The following is a 19,799-nucleotide window of genomic DNA, read 5'->3' on the forward strand; positions in this document are numbered from 1 at the left end:
ACTGGCACATACCTAAACCCAAGGTGGAGGAAATGCTTGCTGCCCAGTTTGGTCATTGCTTTCCTGGCCGTGTCATCCAAGTTTCTCGATCCTTCATCATTTACTGCAACTGACAGGATCATGCCAGTCACAACTCTGCCTAAATACTGAGCAAGACGAATGCTTTCCTCTTTTGCTCTGTAGGTATCAAACCTAAAGCGATAAAAAAACCCAAAAGTGTTTGCTTCAGTGAGCATTGCAGCTTTATGTATTGAAAAGCAAGTGCTAAAAAGAAATAAGTCTTCTGTATTGGTTATAGCAATGACAATATCCTCTTGCAAAAGCACTTATCTAACAGGGTATTTTTGGGGTTCTGTTAAGCCAAACTGAATAAGCTCTAGTTGGCAGAGTAGGAAGGTTGGGTTCTACTACTCATTGGTTGGGTTCAGACATTACTGATCTAGAAAAAAATTGTATATACATTCAATAACATATCAGTAGCAATGTGAACCAGATGCTAAAATGTTCATTTCTGAGCTTGCCGAGGTGCTGTCCCCAACCTGTTCCCAAAGATGCCCACATCAAGACCCTTGAAAGTCACTCACCTGTCTGAATGCACAACAGCCCCTGTTTTTGGGTTGATAACATGGACAATGACACCCCGATGGCCCCAGCTCCTTTCAAAGTAATATCCACCTTCTTCCATGCCACCAGGATGAAGAGTTTTGTTTAAGAAAGTCCAGGACAGCTTTTTCTTCCCATGGATCTCAAGAGTGCCACCCTTACTTACTCCAAGATACTTCTGCCCAAAGTAGGGATTGGGCTGGCTGCCATCATCCGCCCTGCAGCAGGGAGGGAGGGAGGAAAGAAACCAAGTTTGGGTTTGTAACAGTCAAGGAAACTCTATCCCTGTACTGCTGTGGCCTAGAGGGATTTCCAATTAATTTCTGTAGACTAAGAAACAGTAACTTCCCACATTGTACAGAAAGTAAATTATTTGAATTATTGAATTATTGAATTTGAAATAATAGCAAGTACTGAAGGCCAGCAGCAATCTGGAACACTGATTATGCTCTAGTCATTATATCCATTATATATTCAGAGGAGGCTTGAAGCCCAGACTGAACAACAGGTTTGTTTTCTTGAACTCTGGAGGACTTCAGGATCCTAATCAGAAGCAAGGAGTTCTAATGTTTTTTAAATATGAGTTTGATATTCTTGAAATTCTAAGAGATGATGTAGCAATCTGCAAGACATAAATGTATTATCCTTTAGCTCACTACTTTCATGCAGAAAGAAAGATTGTTTGGGTAGAATTTTCAGAATAAAGGCTCCTTGGCTTTTAAGCCTATTCTGGAAAATCAGATTGAGTGGTGGCACTGTGCATGCTGGTTTTCTGGCATGCCCAAATTCATCTCCTCATAGGATTTGAAATCCAGAAGCAAAACCATGTCAACTTTTTACAGGCCACTTAAATTGTTTAAAAAGCTACAGATCTTTCTGTAGAATACTGATGATAAGTATATCTGAGAAAATGTAATTTAAAGGAACAACTTTTTTCCCTGCTGTGGAAGAGAGATCCTAGAAAGCTCTAAGATAATATTTTATCATGCATACGTACCGCCCATATAAGATGATAACCACATTGCCTTGGTAAGGGCACATCTCACTGCCAATATGTAACTCTCCATCATTTTCAATGAGTATATGTCTAGTACGCAAGATGATAGGCTGCACATCATCTTTAATGACCAATTTTCCTAAGTAGAAAAGGTTATGACATTTGCTTTAACACACATCAGCTCAGCACAGGTTGTAACACTTTGTGCTTACCCCAGTGCTGGGCTTATGTCCCAGTTTTTGAAAAATTCTGCACTTTTTCCCCCAAACAGGCCCCAGTAGAAATCCTAAAGACATGCCATCCTTTTGTATTCAGTCCAATTCTTGAAGAATGCAATTAAGATTTGAGAGGAATAGGACTCATTCAAAACTGAGACAGAAAGAATATGATGAATGAATGTTATTCATGCAAGCAGAACACTATGGCTCTGTTCATAGAGACAAAGAGGCACCTATGTATCTGCCCTGTCCAGAGACCCTGAGAACCTAACTATTGCAGTATGATTTTAGTGCAACAATTATTTAGTATAAAAATGTTTTTGAAGCAAATCACAAAAGAAGAACTGATGAGTATACTGAGCTACTTGTGTAAGTTCTCCAGCAGGGACAGCAAATGGGTTCAATGTAACAGCTGAAGAACCTATTGCATCCCATTTACCACCCACCCTGGTACTGAATTAAAGCTGTGTTTGTCCAGTAGCCACCCAGTTCTCAGCAAGAAGCAAGGAAGCTCTCCCTGCATGTTTTACCTCCAGCAGTGATGTGGATTGAGTGGACAGTTGCAGAAGAAGAGAGAAGGAGCTTCCTGCCATTACGGATTTCAATGCGGTTTTCTTCGTCGTGACCTGGGTTCCAGCTTTCTAACTCAGGATCCTTATCAGGGCATGTGACAGCTGTTTCTGCTGGGTAGAGATGGAGGGTGAAAAAAATGACTGTTTGTTCAGTGCAAGACCTATCTGGATCAATCTCAGCATGCCCCTTCGCTGCCTCCCTGGAACACAGCGATATCTCAGTGCAGCAGAGTACATGTGGGTCATGACCAAAAGAAAACAAACAACAGCTTAGGCTGTATGGTTTTCTGTTTTCTGGATGCATGGAAAAACCCAGGTCCTGATGCAAAGGAGCTTTTCAAGGGATTCAGTTTCTAGAAAACTACCCAAGAAGAGACTGACTGAGCCCTTCAGCTCTGTTCATACCATCTAGACACAAAGCCTTTGCCAAGCCCAAGAAAGATGTTGGTGGAAGGATAAAAGAGCTACTGCCTTTAAAAATGCCCCCCAGATACCCATGGGGTTTGCAAAGCTTTGTGTAACGTAAAGATGTTAAAATATGTTTGCATACTCTGTTTTCCCTGGAGATGGAAAGTAAAAGTGCTCAAACTAACATGAAAACATCAAGCACCAAGGAATTACCAGTCCACCCAGTAACAGAGAGCAACAGGAATCTCAGTTCACCATCATCAGACATCACCAGTCTCCACACACAGATTTGATTACAGACTGCCATGACGTGTTAGTCTAAACGGCTCTGGTACCAAATCCAAGAGACTCATGTTGTAAGTATTTACTTAAGATAAAATATTTCCCTGATATAATCTCACTTGATACATGAGCCTCACATCTTACTCTAATCAACAGGATTGTGAGAGTCGCATGTGTGATGCATATTTTCTGAGGGTAGAAACCTTTCTAATCCTAGGAAGCTGAGGTCAGTGGAAGTTTGAACAATGAGACTTTTGCCATCAGAAAGAGTTGGGAGTTCTCACCAAGTCTCCAGCTTTTATCCTTTAGAACAAAAGCACCATAGGAAAGCTACAGGATCCATAAATCAGTGATAATAGACATAGGATCAACACCTTGACTGCAGCAGAGCTTTGTCTCTGGCTCTTGGTATAGTAAATTTGGGTGGGTTTTGTCCTATAGATACTAATGAATTCAGTTAATGGAAAGAACAACGATGTGAATCCATGCAAGGAAACATTTCCTGGTGCTGGTGTAGCTGATAGCAAGCTGTTGTGTGCTGCCACTGTGAAACCTGAGGGACATCTGTTAATTCCAGAGCAACAGCAACAAAACCTGTTCATCTGCATTCAGTTTCCTCCCAGATTGCTCCATCAGCTTCTTGAGAAAATAATAGAATTGGACTAGCCATTGCTTTAGTGTCTCCAGAGACCCATTAAACCCCAGCTATTCAAGGTAGGCAAGAGCCATTTCATGTGGGTAGCATATGCCTTGGCTCTCTGCAAACTTTTTCCATATACATGAAATGATAATATCAGAGAGGGCTAATAATCCCCCTGGTAGCAAGTCCAATACTGACAAACACTCAGGGCCTGATTTTGATACCCCTTGTGCCAGCTGAAAACTGGAAGTATATCAGTAATATCAGAGGCATTTTTTCCAATTTACAGTAATTGAGGAAAATAAGGAGGTTTTGGGTTTGTACCAGAAGACACACAGAATAAATAAGAGTTGGAAAAGATAAATACTTTTGGCAGGAAATGAGGCTTGCATTGTAAATATATGTTCAAATATAACTGGAAAACGACATATTAAAAAACCCGAGCTGTTATTCCCATAGGAATAAGGATAATAAAATCTAAATAAAACCAAAAGACTCAATTTAAATGTAGAAGTATAATTTATCAATGAGATTAAATGGACAGGATAAAAGCTCGTTAATTTTTCCATTTACTTGGTTATGCTAGCATCCAAGAGAGCTTCCTCTAATCTCAAAAGATGACTTGTGTCCCCAGAATTCGTTATTTAGAAACAGAGAGAAAGGCAATGAAGCCTAAAGGGACATCAAGAGGCATTGACACTGATGACTGGGATGACAATCAGCAAAAGCCAATACAATTCACTTCCAAGAGCCACAGTTTTAGGGCCTGACGTTTCCTTTTTTATTACTTGGGGGCAGTTTGTTGGAGTGGGGGTTGTATTAAGAATGAATTGCAGTGTCTCAGGGATTCCTGAGAGTGCTTTCACCTGCTCAGAGATTTCACCCTTTCCCACTCCAGCTGCCCTTGATCAGGAGTATTGGCACATCAAAAAACTGTATTGGCACATCAAAAAACTTTTCTCCTGAGATATCTCATTCTGTCCTTCACTTTTTTCTTATATAAAGAAAAGTGGAAAGCTGCCCAATCTAACCCAGAAATGTCTTAATTTAAAAATAGTATTACAAAAAAATAGTATTACAAACAAAAAAAATAGTATAAAAGATATTATTACAAACCATGTAATTTTACATCTTTTTTCAGGAAAACTTACCTGTGCTTACAAAAAAGATTACAAACAGAAGAAAAATGAAATTTTCAGCCAGATACTTGGAGGTAGGTAGAGCCATTCTTCAGGATTTTTAATTCTCTGGATGGATACCTGTGAAGAAAGAATATCAAGAAAATGTCAGGTTTTGTTTTTTTGGGGTTTTTTGGTTTTTTTTTTAATTCCAGGTCAAGTCAAAACCATTCACTGTGCAAAAAAAGGTCATGCCCAGCTTTATGCCAGCCCAGCTCAACTCCCATTAAGCTCTGTGGCTACAAATACCTTCACACTGCTTTGGTGCTTTGGGATCAGTCCGAACAGCAAGAAACCATGGGCAGCTCCTCACCCTTTGTTTGGTTTAGGATAAACCCACTTAGGAATCCAATAGACACTCTAAAAGCAACCACCAGTTGTAACCAAAAACACCTTAGGAATGCAGTAGAAACACATTCAGTGTCAAGACTCTCTAGGGCTGCATATTCACAAGTGCAAAAAAATAATGAAACACAACAGAAAAGGTGTTTGCAGAGGGACAAATTTCCAACATGTAACCTTCTGTTGGCACCTTTCTTCCCCCATACTACCCACACATTTTTAGCAATGCTGTTCCATGCACCCCCAAGCTAAACTGCACTCACACATCCAGTGGGAAGCGTGTACTTTCTTAGATTTCAGAGCAAAGAAAACATTTTCTATTTAATATGCCAGCCCAGAATTCTCTTGCAAAACCAAAAGCTGCTTTTTAAACCAGTCTACCTGGTGTTTTTCTTTCTTCAGTAGTCAACCCCCAGCAAAAACAAACCAGCAGTGTCATGAAAGTCAAAATTACTGTGATTCTCTGCTGTGATTGATTCTGCAGCTCAGCCCTGTGCTCATGACAGTTTATTGACACACATATTCACACTGGGGCAAGGACACCCACTTCCTAAGTGGCAATGCTCTGTATTCATAAGGCACTGCTTAAAATTCATATGTGGTCCTCGGAGCAATTATGTTTTGTTATGTAACCCAGTATCTGAGGAATATCAAAGGTTCTCATTTGTAGCTGTCATGTCACATGGCAGTGATGAAGCAGGGTAAATATATGCATTGCACAGCTTGCTGAGACACAAAAAACCCCAAAATAATTGAAGAAAATCCTCCAGGGTACTCCAGTTTCTTTAGGGCAAAAACCACATTACTTTTTTTGTCACTTGTTAATACAAACCAACCAAAAAACGTGAGAAAAAGACATGCAAGAAGCCAGGATTTAGTCTGGAACAAATATTATTGTAGATATGCAAAACACATGTCTGTACTTTTCATAAAGGTGACACAGCTCAAAGTGCAACAATATGTTCAAGCCACATGTAATCCAATGATTGTATTAAAAATACCATTAGAAGCAGATTTGTCAGGAAATATTCCAGAAGGAAAATGTTTGCTTGTTTTAGTATAGTGCATTTGACAGCCATGAGCTCTGGAAACAGCATAGACACAGGGTTCAGTACAGGCTATCAGGTGCTGAAATGCTGTTACAGAACAGTAGAAAAGAGGAATGCACTTAGTAATGCTATAACTCTGAGTTATATACATTATCAGGGAGCAATACCATCACCATGGAATTTGTTCCAGAATGGGGCTGCACACATCTGACATTTTAACAGCATTAACCATCAGCATTTGATAAGCCAGGGCTCTTTTAAAGGAGCATTTTCAGACTCAGTCCCAAAGTACGGCGGTCACCATTAACATGTCAAGATTTATTAGTGATTATTGCACAGCCTAATCTGCAAACCCAATCACTTCATTCTGCTTTAAGGGTAGAAGAAAAACTAAACGAGTTACAGATAAACAGTGGTTCTGAGAGCATGGACACAGCTGTGTGTGAGTGTTGCATAAAGCCAGAGTCCAACTGGTAAGGTATTGGTCATAAAATACAACCAGATGATATAAGAGTTCACAGGAATAAAAAGAAGAGACTGATTTTTTTTTTTTTCTTTTGACAGTGTTGGCATGCATTTGCCATCCTGTTGCTTCATAGGTGGCAAAGACATTTATTTGCTCTGGCCCATTAAAATCTCAGAGGAGAAGCTCTGTTCTGTCCAGCTCAAGATCCTTTTTCTGACAGTAACCTGTAGCTAACGGATAGAAAATTAGTGTAAGAAATATCACAGCCTTTGCTCTCTTTAAAGCCAAGAACTGCACAGTACTTACCATCAGGTTGTGCAAAATGGCTTCTGGTATTATATCCCCAGCTGCTCACTGGGGACTGCTTCCCTGATTACATCCATCTTCATCAGCAGGGATCAAAACAAGCAATCAGACACTGGCAAGCCATGTCATTTTTGGAAGCGTCAGCTATGTGCCAGGCTCCAATGTTTTTGTAGTGTCTGATCTGCCACAGTCCAAAGAATATCCTGCTTATTTTGTGGCTGAGGTTGGGTGTTTGATTCGCAGCGAGCCCGAGTTCATTGCAGTGTTAGTGTTAACTGGCACTGGGGTTGGAAATGCTGAGAGCCGAGAGGGCCAAGAGGATCCGACTGCTCTGATTCAGCTCTGACTAACACACTGCTGGAAAAATGCTGCCCCGAGGATAATCTCAGGAATTTTCCTTCAAAAGCTCTCCCCTAAGCATCATTCCCAAGTATTAGACACAAACGGTGACATGTTTGATTTTTACTATTAAGATGAGGAAGAGATAGCGACTCTTTTCATGAGTGTCACTGCTGGAGAGGACCCAGAGCTCTCTCCTGCCAGCCAAGCATCTCCTCAGTCCAGCACTCAGTTCCACGAGGGGATGCAGCAATCACACCACATCTCACTTGAACAGGCGCCACGTGGCTGAGTTCAGCTCTGATGCAACCACCTCTGTCAACAAACCTCCTTGCAGATTTGGGCACTCTTAGAGTGTAAGGGCCATACAAGTGTCCTCCAAAGTCTGTCTCCTCCAGCGTTTCTCAAATACTATTTGTGACTCCTCTCTTGGGTGTGAAAAGCTTTTTAATCTAGCCATTAAAAACTGCCTGGCAATGGCAAGCGGGATTCATATTCCTGTATCTGGCAAGGCAGAACTTCTGAAATGATTCCCAGCTGCTGGATCATTCCAAAAAGTGAACAAAAGCAGCAGACAACGCTAAAAGTAGATGCAGGAAACTATTAGTCCTCAGCTGGCTGCTACCACAGGTATCAGCAGAGATACTGTACTAGAAAGCACATCACCTGCCCTGAGTTTTTTTTTTTTAATTCTGGAGGCAACGAAGAGCAGACAGTCCCAAGAGCAAAGCACTGAAGAAAGGTTCTAAGGAAGATGAATTGTCAGAGAATTCGTGGTGGGGTCATACAGACACCCTGAGTCCCAGGTGGCAGAGCAGAGCACTTCAGAGTGGCACAGCCAGCCATTCAGAAACACACACCAGGCTTATACCTTGAATCACAGCTTGCACAGCTCTGGGCTGACCAACAACCCAAGCCTGGCACCAAAATTTTTAATAAGTAACTCCTAATATATGGTGTCTTAGCATGTTTTTAAAGACTGGCTTGACACACTTCAGAGGATGCACCTTCAGCACCTAGCAGGGTGTAACAGAGGCATTAACCATTACAAACCCATCAAAGATGGGAGAAAAGCAGCAGTTCCCTGATCTCCCCTGAAAAAGATGTCAAATGGGCAAGAAACCTTTCAGCTACTGCTGTTGCTCCTGCCTCACAGGAGAGAACACAGATCTGTGCAGGTACAGAGCTGAAATGTGGAGCCATTCCAAGAGAGGAGTAGGAACTGCTCACATGGAAAGGGTGGAGAGTGAACTCCCAGCAGAAATTAATTTGCACAGATACATGAGCAGACCATGAGCCCTGGTCCTCCCCTCAGCTGATGTTGAGGTTCAAGTGGTTTGATGACCACTCCTGAAGCCTTGCTGCACGTTTCTACGTTGAGAGGCAGAGAAGCCAATTTGGAAGCAAATTCCTGAGAAAGGGAGGAGTTCTTTAGGAAGCGCCTCAGCTACCTTCTTGCTGACACTGCCTGGCACGGATGGCCTTTTGCCCCACTCGGGGAATTTTACATTTTATTCCCAGCAGAGAAGATGGATTTGAGGAGCACATTGGCCTTTCTGACCCAAGGCCACACCAGCTCCTGCTGCCATGACATTCCTGTGCCGGGAAAGCCTCCGCACACCCGGCCACAAGCACAGCTAAAGCCTTCTGATGGCTTTACAAATAAACAAACACTTTTCTAGGCATTGCTAATGAAAATACTTCCCCATCCCCAGCAGATGATGGCTGTGTAGCTTTTCATCTTGATCTTGTGCTTGCCACCCTGCTCCTTTTTACCAGCAAATAGAGGAGGATTCAACTCAGGAGCAGACTTCACTTCTCACTAAAACTAATACTTGAATACAAAGCAGCACTCTAATCTTTTTCCCAATGAACCTTAGTTTCTTATTAATTTATCCAATATTTTTCCCTACAAGTAAGAAAGTTCTGATCACATCTTCTGTATATAAACATCACTGCAAGTTCTGCAAGTTCTCCAATTCCTGGCATTCACAACAACAAATTCTGAATGAGGAGCAGTAGTTATAGGAAAATTTTACAGTGAATAAATTAAAGGAAATAAAGTTGTTTGTGAATTTGTTGTAACACAGCAAGCTGTTTCAGGACAGAAATAAAAGGGAGAAAAGTAGTTATTTTAAAGCTATGCTTTTTTATACACAATTTTTTTTATTTTTTTTTTTCACAAGCTTACAGACCTTTAAAAGGAAAGGAAGCAATTTTTGGCTCAGCTAGAACAAAATCATTTGCAGTTCACATCACCCCACCCCTCAGAGGCTGACTGACTCCCAGTTTCATATGTTTTCAAAGTGCTTGGCAGGTCACTGAATTACACCCTCAGCCACTGCATGAAGTTCTGAAAGCATCCAAGTGGCTGAAAGCTGAACCCCATTTTTGGAGGCTCAGGTCCACAGAATTCCCTGTGCCTGCTGACAGTAACTCAGGGTATACCCCAGCTAATGCTTTCATGGAGTGCCAGTGCTGCTGTTTGCCCACTGCAGAAATGCTCTCAGGATAACCAGGATACCCACACGTCCTGGATTCATTAGAGGTACTAAAAGTGCCTGGATTACCTGCAGGTCCATGTGGACATGCAGAGCCCGTGTGGACTCCAGCACAGAGATCCTGCTCAGGAAACCCCCAGGAGGAATAGTTCAGCTTCCCACAAACCCAACACTCACACAACACTTACCCCTGCAGCTTCACACACGCAGACTTCTGGTGCATGCCAGGCTAATGACAGCCCTTGCAAACATGGTCTTGAATATCCCAAGAGTCCATGGAGGAACTGTACCCTCTGCAGAGTATCCCTGGTTTTGAAGCCTTTTTTCCCTCCTGAGTAAGGAAAGCATGTGCAGTGGCTGGAGAGGATCACAGCATCATGAATCTGCTTCAAACTGCTGCTTTTAACTACCCAAATAACTGCATCAGGATGTAAATATTTTTCTTTTTGCTTTTGTGGTACTTTACTGTTTGCATCTGGCTCACCACGGCTCCACGCCTTCCTCTCCAGGACATTTGCCATTTGCTCTCCTTCTGAGGCAGGAGGAGGAATAGAGATTTTTCAGAGGTTTAGGCACATTCCTTCCTTCACCAGGCTCTTCCTTTGCCAATTGTTTAGTCTCATCCTGAAGTTAGAGCTCTGCAAAGTTTTATTGGGATCCAGGGTCTGGACCTGTCAGAGATTATCAAATAAATCTCTAAGAAGCTAAAAGCTTGCTCTGTAAGCACGAGTTCCAATGTTGGACTGATGCTCAGAAGCTTAATTCATCTTACTTTTCTTTCCCTGCACAGCCACAGGAATCATAACAATTAGGTAATAGTAGGAGTTCAAAAGGGCTTTAGGGAGCTCCTCAGAGGCTCATCCCCAGCCAGGCTCTTGTACCACTGCTCATCTCCACTGAGCACATCAGCATCCATTGCTCCTCATGTGGGGCAGCTCAGGCCCATGATGTCCTGTGCATCACTCTGCATCTCACCTTTACTAAGGAGCACCAGAGATTTCTCCACACTTTCTAGCAGGCTGGGACCTCTCCCCTGGTCAAAACAGACTCCCACCTCTCCTACCTGGTATGGGGATGGAACCATTGTTTCCTTCTCTGCCTGTACACCTGTCAGGTGTCTTCTCACCCCACATCCAAGGACCACTGGGCAGTATGTGTCTGATGGAGGCAAGTGTCCTAGCCAAGGAGGTCAGTCCTCTCTCAGAAGCACAATATCAGCTGGTCAGCACGCGGATGCCAGAGCGACTGACTCACCAGGGAGCACAAGTCTGGCCAACAAAACACTAACCTTTCCCTGCAGCAACTTGCTTGGCCATTTCTGAGAACTTCAGAGAAATGATGGGACATCAGTTACAAAGCAGTCACATACCTGTTTGAGTAACCCCTGTGATGAAGACATGGATAGTCTGAAGTTACGTGCCCCTTCCCCACTGCCACCAATTAACATCATGTTCAGACCAAAAGGAGTCTGTCACCATTTCAGGGTAACTTTGAGCTTCAGCTGCACTCAGTGAGGTCATCAGTTGTTTCTGAGTTGGCATAAAAACCTCTATTTTTGTCTTTACTTCAAAAACAGCATAAACAAAACAACAGAGAAAATTAGCCACTAATACTGGCAGTATTTCAGTCCTCAATGGGAGCAGAAATTCAATACAAGCATTGTCTGAAAGGAACACAAGATTTTACCCTATGTATCATGTGATTTATCCTGGGTTTTATTACTGTTGGTCTTTAATTAAATATTCACATCAGCTGAACAAACATAATTTCAAGAGTCATTAGTTACTCCTTATTTATAACTCCTTATTGCACTCTATATAATATTCCATTTGAGATGTCATCCTAAGATCGTTGCACACTTACCCATCAGTGCAAACAGATGTTACTGAGGTCACCTAAGATGCCATGGCAGTTGAATACTTTGTTTTCTCATAAGCAGACATTACTGGAGATAAAAGAGGTCTGAAAGGAGAATTCCTTACCTCTGCTGAAGCTTGTCTCTTTCCCTGGATGTTGTTAAAGGTTTTACGCCAAATTTAATTTCCAGTCCCCATGATACTGAAGATCACATTTTTGCCTTTGAAACTTACCTTTTGATACCAAAACATGGATATTTCAAAACATTTCTCCTTGGGAAAGGCAGCTTGCAGGCTTTTCATATCCTGCCCTGTGAGGCACTGCTGGAAAAATAAAGCTCTACCACAGTAGGTAAGATGAGGATATATTTATTAGTTATAAAACATACAAGTGAACACCACACATTTGGTACAATCCCATGAAAACAAGAGGAGGTGCTGCTGACAGCAGAGGGCTTTGCTGGGCTGGTGATGCTAATCCTGGGGGTCTGTGGAGATGAGCTCTGAGTGACTCTGAGAAAAAGCAAATTTTAACAATTCATTGGCATTAACTGGACACTGATATTTTTTCAGCTTCAAGGGAACATAATGCTGTAGAGAGGCAGCTTTCTGATAACCAACATGATTAAGCACTTTAATCCAGGAGGGTTTGGCCTGTTCTTTATAGCCAAGCATGGCAAAACTCCCTGAAAAACAGACACAAAGAGTGTGACCCTCTTGATGGGTCAGTTCACTTATTAGCAACACAGCATGGATCCTTCCACAGATCACAGAAACTTCTTAGTCCTTTTTTTCCTTGGATTAAAATAACAGAACATTCAGGAGAGAGAAGGGTGATGAAAGCCCTTAGAGATGAAAATGAGACTCACTGAAGCTGTAACCTCAGTGCATCCCAGATCTGCAGGTATTTCAATAAGCTAAGATAGGCTCCCATGTGTCAGTTAGCCAGAATATTGTTTTCCTCTGTATTTTTAAGCATTGGGACTTTTCCATATTTGAGTACGTGAAAATGCTTAGGCACTTCGAATCCTTCTTTTATTAGTTTACATCACTTTCTTCCTGTTATGCCTAAACCATTCCCTTTGTTGACTCTGCTCTGGTCCTCTGCTGTCACAAAATACAAAGGCATTATGTATTCTTCAATTTTAATAATGAAATCTTGTGTTTATATTATGCTTTTCATTGCAAAGACTCCCAAGGCTATTTGCAGCTGGTTGGATCAAGACTATTCCTGTAAACACTCCTAATTTCAATAACGTTTTACAAAACCAGGCAACAAGACCCTAGAAGCCTGATCCTATTAGGGTCAGGGGGATCAGGTGGGGTTTTTTTGCCTTGTCCCTGGCAGAAGTAATATGCACTTGGAAGAAATGCTCCAGCCTGCTCTGAAACACAACCCCCTGGGGAGGGCCAGCCCTGCACATGATCACTTTGGGTGAGCTGTGAAGTCAAATAGTGCACATACCTGAGTCAGCAGGGGGAAGCTCATGAAGCAGAACTTAATTACCCAGACTGGAACTCAGGACAGACACATGGGTGCACACCCTGGCCCTTGGGAAAAATCAAAAACAAGGGCAGCACATGATCCACCAGCACGACTTGGTCCCACTGCCACAGACACCAGCATCCCACTCATATGGCAAGGCAAAGAGGACACCCACCAACCAGGATGTCCCTGTTTGGTGGCCCTATTTGCTGCTTTTCATGGCCCAGAATGTGTCAAGGACTGAAGGCTAAACCAGGTTCCCAGAAGGACCTGGAAGCGCTGCGCCCAAGCTGGCGGCACAGGTGGTTGAAGGAACAAAGTTTGGCAAAACAAACAGCAAAGATTCCTTTTTTAATCAAAAAAATTCCTTTCCAAATTACTCAAGGCCCTGATGAAAGAAAGAAGCAATCAAATTTCAGGATGAAACAAAACAAATAATAATAAAAAAAGAAACCCTCAAACATTTGCTCTTAATTGGATGAAAGATAAAAAACAGCTCCATGGGAATCAGACAGGCAGCAAAATGAAATCACTGTCTCTGCTGTAAAAACTGTGCTGTCCTCCCCTGGATGGTCATGCAATGACCTTTGAAACTTGAACCAGAAATTGATAATAATTTCAATATAGTGGTAAAGGAGAAAAATCCCCAGACCCCCAAAAACAAAACAAAGCAAACAAAACAAAACAAAACAAAACAAATCAAAAAGCTGGAGCGCTGGAAATACAGCAAATTCTACATCTGATCTTTGCTTGAGAGGCTACAAATGAAACCTGAATCAACCTGACTGTTTTCCTTATTTCCTCATCACTCAAATTATTAATCCAAACCTGGACTCAATAGCCCCTAGTTTTCCAGTAGGATACCCAGCATGGATTTCCTGGACCATGGATACCAGTGGTATTCTTGCAGCAATCCAAGGTAAAAATGTAACTAGAACTTCCCAAAACTGGTGATTTCATCTTCCTTTAACCCCCAAAAATAAATAGCTCCTATTTCAATTTAGGCTATTTTCTGATTCATCAGTCTTTCAGTTTATGATTGTTTTTCCTTGCAAAACAGTTCAATTTTAAAGATAAAATTTTTATCAAATTATTCAAAATTTTCAGTTAGAAAACAAGCTTTTTTTAGGATGAAAAATTTGCAGCATGCAGCTTCTCACCAGTGAGGTAGGTTTAAAATCCCAAAATAACTCTCCTACTTCTCACCATCCCAGAGCGAGCCAAAAGGATTTTATTATACTAGCAAGTATATTGATAGGCACTATATAACTGTGGGTATATTTTTGGTAGGTAAACACACCAGTGATTCTTAAGACAAAGAAACATGGTAGAATAAATACACTTACCTTCCTTGTGGGAGATAATGGGCTTTGCTGAACCTAGCCTGGTAAAAGCAGACATTTCAGAGCTCCCCGTCACCTCTGTGATATCTCTGGAGCACACAAGTACAAGAGATCTGAAAAGAAGGACAGTAATTACTGCATGATTGAAAAATATTACTTTCATTAAGAACCTGCAAGACCTTTAAGCTCCAATTCAGAAAAGTACTTCTCATCTTGCTTAACTTCAAGAACATGCTTCAATCCCTTTGATTTCAATCACATGCGAGCCTCCCTAATTTTAAGGCTGTTTAAATGTTCCTAAATTAAACCTGTGCTTCACATGGAGCACAAATGACTGTTTGCGAGTGTGTGACACTCAGCTGCAGAAGAAATTCAATTATTGTACAGTCCTGAGACTCTGAAAATATCTGTATCTTGGCTGTGATTTTCAGTCAAGCCTCCGTCCAGCTTTCAGCCCCCAGTGAATTGTACCTGCAGTGAATTACAGGTTGCACAACTGGTTGCATTTAGCTGAATGTCTAGACTTACAAAATGCACATCTTCCTAGGAAACCAATATCCAGACATCATGTGGCTATATGTCAGTTCATGCACTTTCTGTACATGTCCATACTGATGTGCATAAAGACAGGAGTAATAATTCAGGAGTGTTCAAATCTTTGGTCATGAACTGCTCAGAAGTGTCTTGGACTGAAAGTCTGTTTTCTGGTTATTTGACCTGCTTCTTCCAGCAGCCAAGAATTTATCTATAAATCTCTGTTGTTGCATGTTTATGTGGCGACACATAAAACCACAAGGAATGTGGGACAGTCACAAACAGAGATGGTCCAGACCATTGCCAGGACACAGGCAAGGTAAAAGAGCCTGCAGGAGGGTCTAAAAGTCCTATTGGAAAATCTGGCACAGCTCTGATCTTTGTCTGTCACAAGAGGCAAAAACAATCAGTAAGAGTAAACAGAAAACAACTCGTTTCAGAAATGGAAAACTGAATCATCAGCTGCCAGGAAATTGCTCGACACCAGGAGAGGTGTGCAGGATTGCAGATGTCATTGCAAGGACCTTATCTGCTTTATGCCAGGAAATAAATGGTTAATTTAGAAGGAAGTATCAGTTTTCCAGAAAACCTCTCTGTCTGCTCTAATTTATGCAACCCTGGGAGACTGATGCTGCTTCTCTTATTATCTGGGTTATAGTTGGGATTTGTATATATTTAATCTGTGCCAGATTCCTTCAGAGAACAGGTTCAGCTATGAAAGTAAGTAATTTTCCTTCCTTTGTCTATCAGCCACGGGTTGCTACATGAACTGGGCTCTCAGCCGTTTGCTTACCTCTTTTTTATAGATGTTTGAACATAATCAGTTATTGCCCTGGCAGCCTTTTCACCAGTAATTAACTGTGTCAAAGTGCCACCTACTCACAGCAGCTCCTGAGCACACATCCAGCACCATGAAAGCTATCCCACTGCTATTGAGCAAGGAAACAGTGTCATTTATCTGCAGCAAAAAAACAGAGGCAGGTTTTATGGAAGAGCTTCAGACTTTGATCCTGCTTTTCCATAAGGCAGTTACAAACCAGGGAAATATCAAGGATGTGCACCCTATAATTTGAAATGTATAATTAGTAGAGATGCAGTGACATCACTGATAGGTGGTCAGTGGTGAGAGGAAGCAAACCCTTTAGTTCTCAGTGGGGTACAAAAACATGAGAAATGAGCTCATCAGCATCTTTTGTGTATTAGGAAGATACCTTTGGGAAGCAGAGAATACTGGGAGTAAAATGCTTGGTTGAGTTCTTAATACAGTTTCTTCCCATGTGGGGGAAATTACTGTCATTTGGCAAAACAGATTTGACCACAGAGCAAAGGAGAGGTGCTGAGACAGCAGATGGGGGAATAGAAGCACCACGTGGACTTTTTTTGTTTACCCTGGAAATGTAAATATCAAACCCAAAATATTCTTTCTTGGTAGGGCTGTCCCAGTGCCTTGAAGTTTTTGCACAAGGGGCTCCTCCTATCCTCCTTTTCTAACAGCAAGAGCCCCTTCCCCAGTTCAGCCTCTCAGGATGTGCTGTGATATTTGTCTTTAGAAAGGAAAAGGCTCTCTGAGGTGCCCAGCACTGATGCATTCCCAGCATCCCAGAGGACAGCCCAGACTGGGAGGACTCTACCAAGGAGAGCAACAGCATACTAAGGGCAAGGAGATCAGAAAGTTGGGCCCAGGATACACAGCACCCTACAGTCATTCACATGGTTGTCCAAAACCTGCAGGTACCAGGGTCTCAGATACATCCCATCAGTCTGAGATGTGTTACTCCCTCCAGGGAATATGATAGGACTGAAAGAGGGAGCCAAGTGTTAAAAAGTGCCTTCTGCAAGATGTCAGAGGCTGCTGAATGTAACAGGGGGTCAAGGGTAAGGGAAACATCAATCTCCATGGGAAACACCCATGGCTATGGCTGGGCAGAGGGGAGTGAGGAGAAGCAAAGACAAATTAAATCTTTTGCCTCATCCTCACTGTCTCACACTTCTCAGCCTGGGAAGTGTGTCAAAGTCTGGATGCACATGGAACAATCAGCACCCCCCACTCCAAACTGATTTCATGGTGAGATGCTGGCAGCAGCCCCAGCCCTGGTGTGTGTCCCACACTGCAGACCCACTGAGGAACCAGCACCAGGCCTCCTGTGGCCCCCTGGGACCATCCCACCCCTCTTCCCCCAGCCTTTGAGGAAGAATGGATTATGAATTTAAAACATTTCTGACTTTTGCATTTAATTCAGTGAAGCAAGAGCAAACCAGGCCTTGGTAGTGGAGGCTCCCCTGCTTCACTGCTTTGTTTCCAGATTTCCCGTGCCTTCTAAGGCTTAGAGTAAGAATCCCCCTTTAGACACTCATTTGTATCATTTGGCTAGCCCTACCTTTACTGCAGGTAGGAAGTGTTGGAAGTATAATGTCTTTTGCATTAAATCTTCAGAAAAGTTGAAGAGGCTTTGAGGATCCTATGCCAACCCCAGAAGTGCTGCACACACTCAGGTCTCTGCCCTTCAGCACAAGTGAGGATGCTGCCTCCAGTAACACCTGCTTGCTAATGGTTTGCAATACATTTTTGATGCAGCCAGTGCATGTGGCATGAAATCTCAGTTGCTGTGACTTCTTAAGGATGCTGTACCAGCTTCTGGACCTGCATTTGTTAGCATTTGTTATAATTCAGTGCTACACAGGCATGTCAGTCTGGACAGTGTTCCTGCAAACATGATATAAATCACCCTTCACCATCTAGGCAACATATAAGTGCATGTGAGGGGATAACCTGACAGCTCCAAGGGCATTCAGTAGTAAAACAGTGAAATAAAGTTACTTCATCTTTAAGTACAATGTCAACAGAGAAAATCAGAAAAACAAACTTGCTTTTTCCCCCCACATCCTTGATAAACAGTGACTTCTGGTGTGCTGCCCACCCCCTTCCTCCACATTAAAGTGGTGGTGTTAATTCTTCTGTGGTGATAAAAGGCTTTTTTTCCCCTAAGGGCTCAAATCCTCATCTGAATAGAATACAAAGTCCCAGTGACTTTAATGGAGTTAATTGTAAGGGAAAACAATGCACTTGCCTCTTCCAGGAGGACTTCATATTTCCTTCTGCCAAAACTCAGCAAGATTTTGCTGTAACTTTCCTTGGAGATAAAGTTTCCCCTGTTTAATCACCATTTCAAATACAGTAAAACACAACATACCTTAACGAATGCAGATGCTGAGTGGGTTTTTCTCTCTGCCCTGCTGAGACTGGATCTGGATCCTTACAGACTTGACAGAGGGTGTGCTAGTGATAGCAAGCTGCAATTACACCAGAGACACAAACTTAAAAACTGGCTTGCTGGCTGATTTTCAGCAACAAAATGACACCAGGTCCCAGTGCTCATAGATATGATGACAAAACTTTTAAGAATTCATTTTTCAAGCTGTGATTTTGGTTCACAATTACTGAAGACACCTTTTATCAAAGGATTGTGGCAATGCTGGTTGGAAGGGACCTCTCATGGTCACTCTGCTACTGTAAGTAACTTTACAAGTTTATATGAATCTCGTATTTTTAGCCTGCCTTAAACTCAAGTGCAGATTTCTATGAGCCTGGAACAGTTCTACAGGTTTTCAAGAGGGTTAAATCCACAGTAAATGAGAAAAAAACTTCACTCCTCCTGCCCCCCTGTCCCAAATTTTCCAGTTATTCCTGTTAACTAGAAATACTCTAGAGTCAGAAATTTAGAAGCAATGTCATACTTTGGAATTCAAAGCTAATCCCATCTGAGCCCTCTCAAGAGTCTTTTCTTTCTGGTTTAAAAGAAAGAAATGGGGATAAAAGGTGCCATGAATGTGCATTCACATGGCTGCCAGTCAGGCAATTTCTTTTAGGCAATCTTTGAAGCACGGTACAAAAAGCTGCAGAAATTCAAAGCAAAACTCTTCCCCCTGTACAAGTTACAAGATGCTGGGCAGGTTCACGAGTGGGAATTTTCCAGGTACACCATGAAAATGAACAGCCCCCTCCCACCCTCCCTGTGGATGCCCACACAATGCAGAGCCTCAGGAAGGGTTCAGCAGGCTGGGTACCTGGGGGGTCCTAAGTGGCCCAGTTGGCTGCTGGGACACAGGGTGTGGGGCAGCTGTTGGCCCTTGTGGGAAGGGGTTTGGGTCACAGCTCCAGGACCCCCCTGGGTACATCTGAGTCATGATTCTGATACATTCACATCCTTGCTGAGAGCAGTAACTGTGCCCCCTCTGAGCTTCATGGGCTTGCAGATGAAGAAATAGGTACCTATCAATGAGACTGAGCAGAGGTATCAGAGCCACTGTGTGCTTAGGGGAAAAGCTGAGTAGAGACTGGGTCTGCCCTTCCCAAATTGCATTATCCTCCTATTTGCCCAACATTTTCAAACCAACTTCATCTTACACTGGTGTGATACAGCACACACCCATTGCAAAAAGGGTCCTGCAAGGATGCAGGTGGACCTCCCTTCTCATCCTGGCGTGACAAGACCTGCAGCACTTCCAGCCCTTCTGCCCAGCCCAGCTGCCTTCACCAGGCAGGCACTGTGGGGCAAAAACTCTCTCCAGCCCCAAGCCCCCCATGGGATGCTACCCCAGGTGTGGTGGCATCCCAGCAGAGAAGGAGAAGCCACGCTGCTCAGGCTGTTGTGCTTGCCTGGATATATCATCATTTCCCC

The 19,799-nt window shown here is 42.6% G+C and overlaps 1 protein-coding gene and 1 pseudogene across 1 annotated transcript in view; both read right to left on the bottom strand.

Moving 5' to 3' along the window:
• Positions 1-19,799, bottom strand: part of CEMIP (cell migration inducing hyaluronidase 1) — a 105,639-nt gene that overhangs the window by 43,701 nt on the left and 42,139 nt on the right. The window contains exons 2-6 of the mRNA XM_008491983.2: positions 4,872-4,979; positions 2,349-2,501; positions 1,601-1,739; positions 585-821; positions 13-192 (exon numbers count right to left, since the gene is read on the bottom strand). Of these exons, the coding sequence (XP_008490205.1) occupies positions 13-192; positions 585-821; positions 1,601-1,739; positions 2,349-2,501; positions 4,872-4,947 (785 nt within the window). The 5' untranslated portion in view covers positions 4,948-4,979. The remainder of the gene's footprint in view (positions 1-12; positions 193-584; positions 822-1,600; positions 1,740-2,348; positions 2,502-4,871; positions 4,980-19,799) is intronic.
• LOC103526914 overlaps positions 12,227-19,799 on the bottom strand; it is a 49,303-nt pseudogene continuing 41,730 nt past the window's right edge.

This window comes from Calypte anna, chromosome 10, assembly GCF_003957555.1.
Source record: "Calypte anna isolate BGI_N300 chromosome 10, bCalAnn1_v1.p, whole genome shotgun sequence".
In the NCBI taxonomy this organism is placed as follows: domain Eukaryota; kingdom Metazoa; phylum Chordata; class Aves; order Apodiformes; family Trochilidae; genus Calypte; species Calypte anna.